Source organism: Neovison vison, chromosome X (assembly GCF_020171115.1).
Source record: "Neovison vison isolate M4711 chromosome X, ASM_NN_V1, whole genome shotgun sequence".
NCBI classification, from domain to species: domain Eukaryota; kingdom Metazoa; phylum Chordata; class Mammalia; order Carnivora; family Mustelidae; genus Neogale; species Neogale vison.
The window spans coordinates 117,108,910-117,123,505 of NC_058105.1; the positions used below are offsets into that span (position 1 = coordinate 117,108,910).

Consider the following 14,596-nt stretch of genomic DNA (forward strand, 5'->3'; position numbering starts at 1 on the left):
TCTCAACCTGAGAGGATCAATTCTGCCCATAGCAGGCAGACCGGGGAATCTCTAGGAACGACGAATAACCTGTAAACAAGGGCCCAGGGGGAGACAGGTGACCACAGGTGAGAGGTAGCCCTGAAATGCTCTAAAAGATATGCTTCCCTGGCCTCCCACTGCTGCCCATGAACAACCTGGGAGAGTCCTCACCCCATGCAATGTCCAGTGCTCTGTCTTCTCCCGGGTCCTCCAACCCCTTGTGGGCAGAGAGGGAGGCTTCCATTTCAGAAGGCCCAGGCCCTGGTGCGGTGCCAGGCTCCCACTGGACATGGAAAAGTGGTTTGCAGAACAGGTAAATATGTAGTATTTAAATGAAGGCAAAATTTGAAAAAGATAGCTCTTATAATGGTGACACAAAAGATGACATCATTCCTTTATTCTCTTAAACAATGTGAAAGGTCTTTTTGTGGGCATCAGATTCAACTTTTAGATAGGGAAGTGGTTTATTTCCTATTGCCTACTCTCAAGCTTTGTTCCAGATTTTTATAATAGGTATGTGTTGTTTTTATAATCGGAAGAGAAATGAAGGTATCTGTTTTGTTGAAAATGGGAAATGGAGCTCTGGGCCTTTAAACCTGCAAGCACCTGTCTAATGGAAGCTGTTGCTATGATGAAAATGTTCTATACCTGTGCAGTAGTACATCAGCCACTAGCCACAGGTGACCAGGAAGCCCTTGAAATGTGGCTGGTGTGACTGAGGAATTGAATGTTTAATTTAATTTTTAAAAACTTTCTCATTTTTTAAAAAGATTATTTATTTATTTACTTAATTTCTGAGAAAAAGCGAGAGAGAGCACACAAGCTGGGGGAGGGGCAGAGGGAGAGGGAGAAGCAGGCTCCAAGCTGAGCGGGAAGCCTGACACGGGATTGATCCCAGGACCCTGGGATCATGACCTGAGCTGAAGGCAGACACTTAACCGGCTGAGCCGCCCAGGCATCCTGTATGTTTAATTTTATTAATTTTAAATAATTTAGGGGCAAATAGCCTCATGGGACTAGCGGTTATATATTGGGCAGCAGAGCTTAAGCATTTTATGCTAATGTGTTCTAACTCTTTTCCTACTAAATTGTGCATTCACCTCTAGAAAACAGTATGGAGTTTCCTCAAAAACTTGAAAATAGAGCTACCCTATGACCTAGCAATTGCACTCCTGGGTATTTACCCCAAAAATTCAAATGTAGTGATCCAAAGGGGCATGTGCACCCGAACGTTTATAGCAGCAATGTCCCCAGTAGCCAAACTATGGAAAGAGCCCAGATGTCTATCAACAGATGAATGGATAAAGATGATGTGGAACATATACATATACACAATGGAATATTATGCAGTCATCAACAAAGAATGGGATCTTGCCTTTTGCAATGATGTGGATAGAACGAACTAGAGGGTTCTATGTTAAGTGAAGCAAGTCAATCAGAGAAAGACAATTATATGATCTCACTGACATGTGGAATTTAAGAAACAAAAAAGGACCATAGGGGAAGTGAGGAAAAAATAAAACAAGATGAAACCAGAGAGAGAGACAAACCATAAGAAACTCTTAATCATAGGAAACAAGCTGAGGGTTGCTGGAGGGGAGAGGGGTGGGGGGATGGGTTAACTGGGTGATGGACATTAAGGAGGGCACGTGACGTGATGAGCAAAGAGTGTTCTAGAAGACTGATGAATCACAGAAATATACCTCTGAAATAAATAATACATCATGTTAATTAATGGAATTTAAATAAAAAATGTTTTAAAATAAATTGTGCGTTCGTCCTCTTTACTCATACTTCTATGAAGATAGTTTAGATGTTAGTTTTATGTTAAATTTTGCAAACTTATTTTTCCCATGTTAATTATGCAGTATTTGTACTTTGTGGCTTGATATTTCCCGTACATTATAAATAAACCTTAAAAAGATTTTCTGAACAATGTGGTAATCCTAAATAACCTAGCTGGGTCACAGGGTTGGGGGGAGAGGGCCAGGAATCAGCTCCTGAACAGCACACTTGGCAGACACTAGGGATAAACTATGATGATGGAGGCTTAATAAGTAAAGGGAAAAGCTGGCACTGTCAATGTCAAATTTAACAATGTAAATGTAAATTGTAGGCATTGTTTAGGTAGTAGGCTCTCAAATAGGTTTGAAAAAATTCACATAGAAAAAAAGACTGGGAAGATTTATACAAAAATGTTAACAGTGTTGCCTTTGGTGATAAGAAATACAGGTGCATTTTTTCCTCTTTGTTACATTAATGTATTTTCCAAAATTCTATAAAAAACAAAAACAATCTGAGCATCTGGCTGGCTCAGTAAGTAGAGCATCATGTGACTCTTGATCTTGGGGTCGTGAGTTGGAGTCACATTTTGGGGGGAGAGTTCCCTTTAAAATAATAACAATTATTATCCTTGTCTGTTTAATTTCACTGTCCCTAGTTTTTCAGCATCTGTGGATGTTATTCCTGGCAGATATTTATATTTACTTACTTCGACTTCTTCCAGAAGGGGCTTTGTTAACTTTTATGTGACTATTTTCATTTTATTTTCCATGGAATGAATAAATTTGTTGAATTTGTTTCTTTTTTTAACTTAATTTTTTCCCTCTCTTGTCTTTTTGTTTAGCCACACTGGGATTATCATCTACTGAGGTATGTTACATTAAGAAGGCTGGTTTTTTTTTTTTAAATTTATTTATTTGATAGACAGAGATCACAAGTAGGCAGAGAGGCAGGCAGAGAGAGAGAGGGGGAAGCAGGCTCCCCGCTGAGCAGAGAGCCCGATGCGGGGTTCGATCCCAGGACCCTGGGACCATGACCTGAGCCAAAGGCAGAGGCTTTAACCCACTGAGCCACCCAGGCGCCCCAAGAAGGCTGTTTTTGAAGATTTTTCTAGCTCAAAATAATGTGTAGGGTTATCACTTTTTTAAAAAAGGTATTTTTTAAAGATACTTTATTCTGGTGGTGGTAATAGGACATTTTTCTCTGGGCAAGTTCAAGACTGGCATTTTAATGAGAGAATGTAAGTAAACCAGGTCTTAATACAGGTGGTGTAATCTTGAATCCATCACCTTTTTTTTTTTTTTTAAAGATTTTATTTACTTACTTGACAGAGAGTGAGAGCATAAGTAGGCAGAAAGACAGGCAGAGGGAGGAGAAGCAGGCTCCCAACTTGGGGGTTGATCCCAGGACCCTGGGATCAGGACTCAGGCCAAAGGCAGACACTCAACTGACTGAGCCACCCAGGCACTCATGAGCAAGGTTTTTTAACACAAATTTTTCCAGGGGCTCTGGCCAGAGTTGAATTTGACTATGACTGACACTCCTGCTCCTCTGGCTTCCCTTCAGGATGAGGTTGAGGACCCCTGGTACCAGAAAGTGTGCAAATGCAATTGCCAAGGAGGTGCCAATGTCCTGTGGTCTGCTGGTACAACCTCCTTAGACTGCATACCAGGTGAGTGTCCCTTCTCCTTCGGGCACCAGATCCTTGGGGCGTCCTTAAGAACACCATTTCTTCTCTTCCCTTCAACCTGGCTCAATTAGCACCCCTCCCCTTACACAGCTGACCTCTGAGCTTCAAATCACAGAACGGCCACTGTTCCAACATACCGCACTGATGTCGTTGTTTAGAAACAGCTTCTTGCGTCTTTCCTTGGCCTACGTGAGAAGGCGAGTTGGGATCTATTTTCAATGAAATAGACTCATGGAATTTAGGAAAATAAATCAGTGGTAGGAGGTGGGGCATTTTGAGAAGAACACAGGCTTCTGAGCAAGAAACACCAGAGGTAGGACCCTGGCTGCTTCATTTCTTAACTCTGGGACTCCCACTTTGGTCTTTTTCTGCCAAAGGGAGGTGACAGTACTATGCTGAGGGTTTATTGCTCAGCAAACAACCATGTGCTTCCCCAGGTTCCAGCCCGCTTGTAGTCACGCAGCACCCTGTGAGCAATTCCAGCCAAAGTGAGCAGTGTCTCTTCCAAACTGAGCATCTAAGGGCTGGTACTCAACTCTGGCTGTCCTTTCCCTTCTTGAGAAAGTGCATTCATGCTCCTTCAGGGTGGGTCCCAGATTAAATGGATTAAATGGAGATTAAATGGAGCAGAAAACCCCCTTCCAACCTATAATGGACAAGTCACCTGGGTGAAAAATAAACGTTTGTTGTCTTAAAGCCTGTGCAATTTTCAAGACAATTTGTTCTGCAGCATAACATAGTCCCTCCTGGCCTCTGTGAATGCCAGCAAACTTTGTCTGTAAAGGACCAGATGCTAAATATCTACGACTTTGCAGGTCTTCTCTTCAATTCTGCCCCCCATAAGGCAAAAGCAGCCATAGACTGGACGCAGGGTCACAGTGCATGGCTGTGTGCCAATAAAACTTTATTTACAAAAACAGGTGGGGAGCCACATTTGACTCAAGGGCCGCAGTTCGCTGACACCCCCCGCCCCCCCGCCCCCCCCCCCCAAGCTGCCGTGACGAGGGATACATTGGAGGCGGCACGAAAAGCATCTTGTGTTATCCCCAGCAAACTAACTGCAGCTTAATAAAGGTCCGGTCCTTTTCTTCCCGCCCCCTGAGAGCTCACTCTCGGCCTTTCGGAGGCCGGGAGGGCCCGGCAAATCTTCGCTGGGCTCCGTCCTTTCCATGGCTCACAGCCTCTTCGGCTTGCAACAGTCTTTGTCACCCCTCCCCAGGGTTATGATGGTGCCGTGCCAAGTCATTCACTTTACATAATCGCCTAATAATAGCTCCGCTAGAGACAGTATGTGTGTCCATGTGTGAGCTTCTCTTCATTATTTCATTAAATTTGCATTAAAATAGCAAATTGTGGGGGAGGCAGGGGAGTCTACAATGGCTTTTACTGCCTCCTTCTTCCTATTTACTAAAGGGGTAGGAGTGGTTTGCGGGCTAAGTCTACGGGCAAGGGCGGGCTCCGGGCGGTGGGGACAGCAGGAAGCGCGGCTGAGGGCGGTGGGCTTCAGCGGGAGGTCCCAGCCACCGCGTTCCCCGCAAGCCCTCCAGAAGGCGGAGATCCGCCCCGTCAACACGGAAACACCCTCCTTAACCATTCCACCCGTTCTCACTGTGCGCCTATTATGTGCCATAATGAAAACGAGGGCATTAGCTCCACCCGAAAGTTTCCCACGCGGTGGGAACAAATGCTCTCTTCACCAGAGCCCTGAAGGCCGACTGGAATTCCACTTGACGTTCTTTCTACAAACAACTTGAAAAAAAGAAAATTATTTATGCAGATTGACTTCATAGACCAATCAACTGTGAAGCTGAAGAAGGCTGTGTGTTTTAGGAATGTCAAGTCGACCCCTCCCCCCCCTCCATCCCCCAAGCTCTTTCCCCACACACCTGCCATGAACTTGAAATTCTGAAATCAGAAAGTGCTCTTCTCTCCCCCACCAGTTTTCGGTTTGTCTTTGCTTTTGTTTTATTTCTTAATAGCACAGATGTTTCCAGGAAGGAAAAAAAAATGCAACCTAAGTGTCAAAGAGTTGATACGTTGGTGTTAATGGGTTTTTCCAATGAAAGAGACGATTCAGGGCAGCGGGACTAGCCACAATATTCCAGTAGTCACCTGCCCCATCAGTGCCTCAGGTCCTCAGTGGAATGTTAAGAACGTTGTTTGGTTTCTCTGGCCCCTGAGATTCAGCGCTTCTGCCAGAGCCCGCCTTAGGTGGGAAGAAGAGCCTAGAAAGTACAGAAGGACAGGAGGGAGGGTCACTCAGAGCTGCTAGGAGGTGCTCCCAGCCATACACTGACTGTTACTGTCCAGTGTCGCCACCCAGGGAGAAGGTGACTGGCTGGGTGCCTTATGGCCTCCTTACTCTTTGGCTTAACGCTATAAAAATTATGAAAATTACTAAAATTACTAAAGGATCTGTCTTCCACAGTCAAGCTAAGATCACCTTGGCACTCCAAAGGGGAAACAGGGTAAGGAAAGTATCATAATATAAGAAATCCGATGATTTGTTCCTGCTTTCCTTTAATTCAAGATTTTATATTCCTATATTATTTTTGAGTTTCTCCTTTATCCTGTAAACATTATTATTCGATATTCTGCTACACGGCCATATAGGTTCAAGTGTCATATACATGCATATTAATATTCATCTCTCTCTTGTTAAGAACGTCCCTCAGCTCTGTGTTTCTCGAGGTTTGTTTTCTTTAGAAGCCTGTGTGGCATTCACACCTTCCAACAGAGAAATCAGCTACTGAATGAGAAAGGCCAGTGTGTTAAGTAGAGCCTGGATTAGCAGCACATTATGAATATGCCTTTATCCATGGAGTGACCAAAGCATCGCTCATTCAGAAGAGCCCCTTGTGCACGGAAGACATAGGTTTTTCCTTAAAATGAATGTAGAAACATACTTTTCCTACTGAAGATGAGTGTAAAAACAGGCATTGGAGCCGCACTAACTTCTATTGGGCAGAAAACGTGGGAAGGCCATATTCCGTGTACGTCTGGTGACAATCCCCTTAATTCCTCCAGCAACATTATTCGTGTTGCCGAATCCTAGTTGATACTCAGGTGACAGTTCCTTCTTGCTCAGGGCGGTGGGTCTTCTAGGGGTTGGGCAACCTCAATTTCCTCCCTGAGCTTTCCTGCTTCCTGTTTCTGCTGTCCTGTCTGCTTATTCCTAGCAGCCACCCAAGATGGGGGATAATCTAGGTTGACCCCTTCATTCACCATCCCGTCAATAACTATCGAGTGCCTAGCACGTACAGGCATTCGGCTCAGCTCAGAGTGTAGAATGGTGAGCCAGACAGACCAGGGAGCTGACAATTAAATCATCAGAAGGACAGCGAGTAAGTGACAGGGACAGGGACAGGGTCTGGGAAGGCAGCAGCTGGAGTCCTTTACCCAGCTCAGGGTGGGAAGGGGAAGTGGGCAGAGATCTTAAGGACGAGTAGAGTTGTCCAGGTGAAGGGGGAGGAAAGGGGACCAGAGTGTCCCAGGCAGAGGGAACAGCCTCGACCGTAGGCCTCCAGGCCCGCATGAGGACCAAAAGGGAGCTCAGCCAGGACCACAGGAGGAGGAGGACAGGGGGAAGGAGGAATCAGGAAAAATAATAACTTAACTTGACTGCCGTTTACAGCAAAGCACACAGAGCATGAGGAATGTCACATTTCCTATTTTTCCAAGTTGAAATAACTCCAGTTTGAGGCCTCCTTTGTCATGGCCTGTAAGGAGTCTAAAGACAGGATTGTTAAAGGTCCTCGCTCTCTCTTTGGACGACAGGAAACCCCCACGGGCGTGCGAGGGCGGCCTGGGCACAGGGCTTAGGCTCAGGCTAGGTGGCAGGCTCTCGGGCTGGCCCACAACCCCACCTGAAGGAGGCTGCCTCGGTGGCGGCTCTTCTCCCTCTGAACCAAGCTCAGCTCAGTCCCGGGGACCTTTCCGGGTTTCCTGAGGAGGGGGGGTGTCTCCCTGACCCTCTCCGTGGTCCGGCCCCCTCAGAGGAAGCATGTCCCCGCTGAGCTCAGGCCCCTCACGAGCACCCCCCTTTTCCCCGCAAAGGCCAGAGTCCAGAATCTCCAGTCACCTCCTGTAGCACCACCAGCTAATTCCTGTTGAGACCTAGACCGTTCAAATCCATCCAGTGGAGAGCTGCTTCTGCTGTCAACAGCCTCTTAACTACTAGATGGGCTACTTGGAAAGAAATGGCAAAAGAGTTGTGAGGGGAAAACAGAGAAAGAGCAACATGTCAAGAATAAAGCCATCAGGAGCGGGCTGATGGCTTTTCCTTCCCCTCTGCTCCTGCCCTCCAAGCTGGCAGCCTCTGAGAGAGAAAGGGGAGGTTCACGATGGAGGGGCCTTAGAGACCCCCCCAGGTAGTATTTAAGTGACAACCCTTGGCCCAACTGAAACCCAGCTCTCTGGCGCTGGGACCTTGTCCCTCGTTCTGGGGGTACGGGCTTGTCTTCCAGGTCAGAGGGGAATTGAGGAGGTGGAGGAGGCCCCAAGGCCACAGGCACTAGGCCCCTGAATCTGCCAACCAACAAAGGCCTTCCCCGACAGGCCAAGGTTTCCAAAGTCTGCTTGTTGAAAACAAAGGCTGCTGCAGGGGTGGGGGTTGGGGGGAGGATACTGGAAACTGCCTCCTTAGCAAGCCCTACTGAGGATTTGACCACACAAGGCATGATCGAAGAGGGGCCCATCAAGCACTCTTGTTCTCGCCCCCAGTAATTCCCATTCTCTATTATAAGACTCCTAAAGCCTTGGGTACTAGATAAACTACAATGGGGCCCCCTCACCCCCAGCCCTATTGAGCTGCAGCTGGGGGCGGGGGTTGGCCCCTTCCCTTTGGTGCACTGGGCAAAAAGGCAGTGAAGCCTCCCTGGTCAGAGGCCTGAAGCTGTCTTTCTGTCTTTAGTCTCTGAGGACAGGGCATGACCACAGTGTGGGCATTCTGGTCTCAGGATAGATGGCATTCAAGCTTTTGCATGCTTCATTCTGTCTTAGTGACTTTGGAAAATTATCCTCGAGAAAGACCTCAGCACTCATCTTACTGTTGGGATGGAAGGATGTCCCAGTAAATATGTTTCGCTCTTCAATCTGAACTCAAATTTACACTGGAAAAAAAAAACAAACCCACTTGCTGTTTATTGTTACAATCAGGAAAAGGGAAGAATGTTTAAGTTTATCATTTGTTTTCTATAGAGATTTAGCTAGAACCTGTGTTTGATTATAAGAGAATCCCCTAAGGAGTGGCTTATTAAATTACTTTTGTTTTGACTCATGTAGTAAGGACATCAGGGCTGAGGTCTCTGCGGTTCTTTCAGCCTTACCCTCATTGTGCAACATGGCTACCACTGTGCCAGCCATCAGATTTTCCTTCTAGGCAATAGGAAGAAAGAAGGCGTGACCCAAAACTGATCAGAAATCCCCAGTAGGCATCGTCTCATATCTCAGTGGTCAGAAATTATATCATGTGGTCACTTCTAACTGCAAAAGAGACTGGGAAAGATTTTTTTTTTTTAAGCTGGTTACATTGCTGCCCAACAAAATTAGGGCTCTTTTGCCAAAAAGAAGGGGAGAATGGATGCTGGGCAAAAGTCTTTGACTAGGTAAGCCAACACTAAAATGCGAGAAGAAATACATGACAAGCAGCAGTTAACATCCAAGAACCAGCTTTGGCTATTCTTGTTTGGAAAAAACAGCTCCTTTCAACTGTACCTCATTCAACAGCCACTCAGGCACATTTCACCCCACCCCCTTTTATTTTTTCTATTAGACTAGTGAGAAAACCACAATTTACGAGTGAGAAATCACTCTCAATATATAATTGCCTTTCTTGCGCTCACCATTGTTTTGTTCCTATCTTTAGTATCCCATGCTGCTGGAGGACAATTAGGGACCCTGAGGTCGTCATGCAGAATGGCTAAAACTATTTTCATGAGGAAAATAGAATATGACATTTAAGTATGATATTTCTCTGCGAACCTCTTGGTTTTTTAAATGTCTATAGCTTTGTGGAGGAGGTGAAGTATTTCTCAGCCCCCCCCCCCAGGTTGCCATAGAGCCCCTTTCGTCTGCTTTTATGAATGTTGTGAGTCTCTATGGCAATCCTTTTACTTCCTCTTCACTCTCTTCTAAGAGCAGTAAGTAGGCTGAAGCGCCGTGAACTGCGCTATCAAGCAAAACATTCTCCACCTCTCAAAGTGCAAGTGAGACGGTTTGATTTGTCATTTCAGTCACGTGTGCTGGTCGAGTGTTGCGATGTGCGAGTGTTGTAATGTGTGTTGCCTTTTCTTTTCCAGAGTGCCCATATCATAAGCCCCTGGGGTTCGAGTCAGGAGAGGTCACACCAGACCAGATCACCTGCTCCAACCTGGAGCAGTACGTGGGCTGGTATTCCTCGTGGACAGCTAACAAGGCCCGGCTCAACAGTCAAGGCTTTGGGTAAGCAGGGCAGATGGCTCAGGTGATTTGTTTTCACGTGATTGGGAAACTGTACGTCTCTGCAATAAACGAATGGCAGGATGCATTTATTTATGTACTCAACAAATATTCACTGAGTGCCTCCCATGTGCTGAGGACTGTGGTCAAGGTGGATGAGGCCCCAGACTTCAAAAAGCACGCGGTTTAGAGGGCCGGAGGGACTCTAAGCACATCATCACACGACTGATCATCTAGTGAGTGTGATAGATGCTTGTGGAGGAGACAAAGAAGAAAGACTTCATTCATTTGAAGTACCAGGGAAGCCTTTCTAAGGAAAAGATATTTAACCTGAGACTTGCAGTTGGTTTTGGGGAGGGGATCAGCGGGGAAGTGGGTGCTGTGGGGGTGGGGGGACAGAATACAGCAAGTGCAAAGGCCCTTAGCTAGGACTACCCCTGAAGGGCACACATGGGGATGGTAAAGGTCAGCAAAGTTAGGGCACAAGTGAGATAAGGCGAGAGAGATAGGCAGAAGTCAGTGGAGTCACATGTTAAGGATTATGGTCCTCATTTTAGGCATGAGAGTTCCTTGAATATGCTTTAGTTAGAATAGAAGATTGTGCTGCTACAACAAAGAGCCTCCAAGTATGAGGACTTAAATAATATAGAGGTTTATTTCTTGGTCACCTAAAAGTTTTATTAGGCAGTGTAGGGTTGACATGATGGCTAATGGTATCTGACTCTTTCTACCCTGTCTGTCATTCTTCACATGAAGCTTCCATCCTGGGGCCCAGAATGGCTGCCCTCGCTTCCACTATCACAACTGCATTCTAGTCAGTGGGGAGAAAAGAAGAGCAGAGCACACACACTTTTCTTTTAAGGACAGAAGCATAATCATACTGGCTACTTTGCCCACATCCCGGTAGTCAGAATTTGGTCAGACTGTCCCATCTAGCTGCTCAGGAGACTGGGAAATACGAACTCTGCTAGGTGACCATTTGCCCACATAAAACTCGGTGGTGGTAGTGCCGGTGTTTTCTGCAGCATTCTATGACTAAAGGAAAATGGGAAGAGGATATTGGGAGACAGCAGACTCTACCAGAGAAAAGATTCAGGTTGGGGAGTATCACAATCTGACTTGTGTTTTAAGAAAAATCTGGCTCCTGAGGGGGGAAAACTGTTTTGGGCGGGGGGGGGGGGCAACCCAGGAGACTAAGGAGCGAAAGTAGCAATCACCCAGACAAGAACTGAGGGTGATGTGGGCTAGAGCAGTGCCAGTGAAGTAGAGAAAAGTAAATACTTTGAGAAACACCCGAGATGGACTCAATAGATGGATTGGATGTTCGAGGTGACAGAGAGGAAGGAGCCAAGGCTCTCTCTCAGAGAGGGAGATTCATGTGATCGTGAACACCTAGGAGGATGGAGGTACCCTTCCAAGAGATGGATACTGGAAGGAGAAGTTGCAGTGGAGACAATTAGGAGTTCACTCTAGGACAGGTTTCATTTGGGATAGTGTAAGGCATCTAGAAGTTATCTAGACAGCAACTGACTCTCAGATTTTGGAGTTGGGAAAAGGTCTGGGATGGGAGTTTAAAATTCAAAAGGCACCCAAGGAGCAAGTCTGGAGTTAGAAGAAAAATCAGCCAAGGACTGAGTTCCAAGAAGCTAACTAAAATGCAAAAAATAAATAAAAACCTCAAAGGGGAAATTACAGGTTTCCACAATTCGGGAGGGATATAGCTAGAAGACAAATCAGTTCCTTCAATGGTTCTTTGCTTTATAACTGTTGAAAGCTCTTCCAGAGGGGCTCGGCGCAGTGTTCTGCACAGGGAGATACTCTCTGAAAGCCATGAATGATAGCACCTGAAGGCGATGCAGATAGGTATCAAGGGAGTGAAACTAGGGGAAGACTCATGGAGAGTCATTGGGAGAGACTAATGAAAGGGGAAGGGGGCCGGCGGGTGTAATAACCAGGCATTTTCGTGTTTTGAAGTAAGACCTGTTCAACCACACCCCAAAGGGGGTTTCAGCTACATTCTGAGGCACTGCTTGGACCAATCAGTTGAATCTGGCCATTGGTCTTGGCACAGTGGCGATGCAGGGAGAAAGAGAATGATGCAAGTATGACAGAGGCTGGGCACTTCTCGGAGACAGGCTCTTGGTGCTTAACAACGCTCAGCCTGCCCAAGCACTGCAGAGGTTCTTTGGGCGCTGACAACCCCTCAAAGGGCAGTGCCTCTCAGCATTTTGGACGTGCTCATGGGGAGAGGCTCCTGGTGATTTGCTGTGTCCCTGGCAGGTGCGCCTGGCTCTCCAAGTACCAGGACAGCAGCCAGTGGCTGCAGATAGATCTGAAGGAGGTCAAGGTGATTTCAGGGATCCTCACCCAGGGGCGCTGTGATATCGATGAGTGGATGACCAAGTACAGCGTGCAGTACAGGACGGATGAGAGCCTGAACTGGATTTACTATAAGGACCAGACAGGAAACAACCGGGTAAGTCGGACTTACCCCGAGCACCTTCAGCTCACACTCTCCGGGACTTCCCGCTTCCACCCTTGCAGACCACTGACTCCGTGGCAAGGGAAGTCATCCGTGCTTCTGCCCCACAGTATGGTCTACTCTCTGGCAACAAGGCAGGTGTCTTTTCTTGCTGTATCTTGGGTGCCCAGCAGTTTGTGAATGGCACCACTCTCGTGTATGGAAGAAAGATTTGTCTGAATTCTCCTATCAGCTTACAGTTGCTTGAATAATCACAACTGGCCATTTGGACTATTCCAAACTCACCGGGCCATTGAACACTTTGCTGCATGGGTCTGACTTGACCTATTATTGATGTGGGCAGGCCTTTGTCCATTTATGTAGATATGGCCTCTCCTTACTACTGAGACTGACTGCTAGGAAGATTTGGACAATCCAGCAAGTTAGCCACTGAACTGTGTGAATGATTAAAATGACGTCAGCAGTGCAAACACAGAGTTGCCTTTGAGCAACTATATCCTATTAACCTCTAAGGGTCAAGCCCCAAGTCATGTTCACCATCGACTGAACACAGTAGGCTCATAATTAAGTGTGTGTATATATATACATATATATATATATAATCATTATGTTACATATATATGTATATTTGCAATGAGTTAAAAACTCACTAGCTGTTTGGAAATGTTAACTGTCCTTTTGCCTGAGAATAAGGGCTTCTGAGACTAATTTGGACACTTAATCAGATGAAGCACACACGTGTGGCTGGAAATCAGAAAGCTTTTGTACTCTCTGGTGACAAGCTGTACAGCAAGACATTCATGGGTTGAGATTTCAAGGAGTTTTACTGAATACAATAGGAAAAACCATCTTGATACTTACACATTTCATTTTTGCTCTTGTTAGTTGGCTTTTCAAAAAGAAATGAGAAATCTTTTTCAAGTCCTGTCTGCATTTCTGAAGGCCTTGACAGTTCTTTGCAAAGAGGCATTCCGCTCGGGCCCTTGTGCAGTCTGAAGGAGCCTGTTCCATTCTTCCTCTGCAGCTGTCCCCTGACTTGAATAGGCTCAAGGGCGAAAAGCTGAGAGAAGGGGATGTGGGATGTTGCTACTGGGAAGAGACAAGATCGTGGCATCTGAGGTTCTTCCGGTTTTGCAGATGGATGAGGTCAATGTAGCAGCCAGATTTTTTTTAGGAGATAGTCCCAGAAAGAAATGAAATGCTCCAGTGTCATGAGGCTACAATTCTAGAAAAGACTGCAAAGAATGGTTTCTATGGAAATGCAGCCAAACAGCCATGTCACCTTTTTAATGGTACAGCCTCGTCTCCAAGCTATGTTGCATCCCCCCAAAACACGAAGCAAACTCCTTTGGTTACTTACCACCTTTCCCCTGCCAGAATCTTGTTTTTATGTCTTTTCTTCTAAAAGCAGCTTTCCGAGTCTATTGGCCCTTTGTATCAATGTAGACATACATACTTAAGCTTCGGCTCACGACTTCAAGGCCAGAGCAGTGGAGCTTTACTTGAGCCCCACTTTGGACACCTTTGGAATGTAGGAACATTCCTCTTGTGAGATGTGGTCTTTTTCAAAATTTATCAAAATGCAGAGCATGAAAACACAAAATTGGTAATAAGGATCAAGAGGCATTTTCTATCGACGCCATCTAGAACATCCCGCGATGACGGAAATGTTAGTATCTGCTCGAGCACACAGGTGCTGACCAATGTGCAAGTTTCAGATTTGGAGGAGGGCGGGGCCTGTACAGTTCTCTGAGCCTTAAGCACCATTTCTCAAACTCAAGAGTTGGGGCCAGCTTCGGGTAAGAATTGTTTTTCCTTTACCATCCTCTGATGGGACAGCGGTAAGATTTCTTCTCTCTTTAGGTCTTCTATGGAAACTCAGACCGAACCTCCACAGTCCAGAACCTCCTGCGGCCCCCCATCATTTCCCGCTTCATCCGGCTGATCCCGCTGGGCTGGCACGTCCGCATTGCCATCCGGATGGAGCTGCTGGAGTGCGCCAGCAAGTGTGCCTGAGGCCTCCCTCTTGCCGTGGGGGGTGGAGGGCTCAGAGCTGCCGGCAGGGGAACCCTGATGTGAAGAAGGGGGGGGACAAAAGCAGCTGTATTTTACAAGCTCTTTTCAATGCAGAGCTGGGCAGAAAGAATTTCTTTTTTTAAAAAAAATATATAGTTTCCAATTTC

At 46.3% G+C, this 14,596-nt stretch overlaps 1 protein-coding gene across 1 annotated transcript; it reads left to right on the forward strand.

Moving 5' to 3' along the window:
* The first annotated feature begins 595 nt into the window (after positions 1-595).
* Positions 596-14,596, forward strand: RS1 (retinoschisin 1). The gene is made up of 6 exons (XM_044234759.1): positions 596-701; positions 2,648-2,673; positions 3,370-3,475; positions 9,793-9,934; positions 12,212-12,407; positions 14,277-14,596. The coding sequence occupies exons 1-6, from the start codon at positions 596-598 to the stop codon at positions 14,427-14,429; spliced, it is 729 nt and encodes a 242-aa protein (XP_044090694.1). The 3' UTR covers positions 14,430-14,596.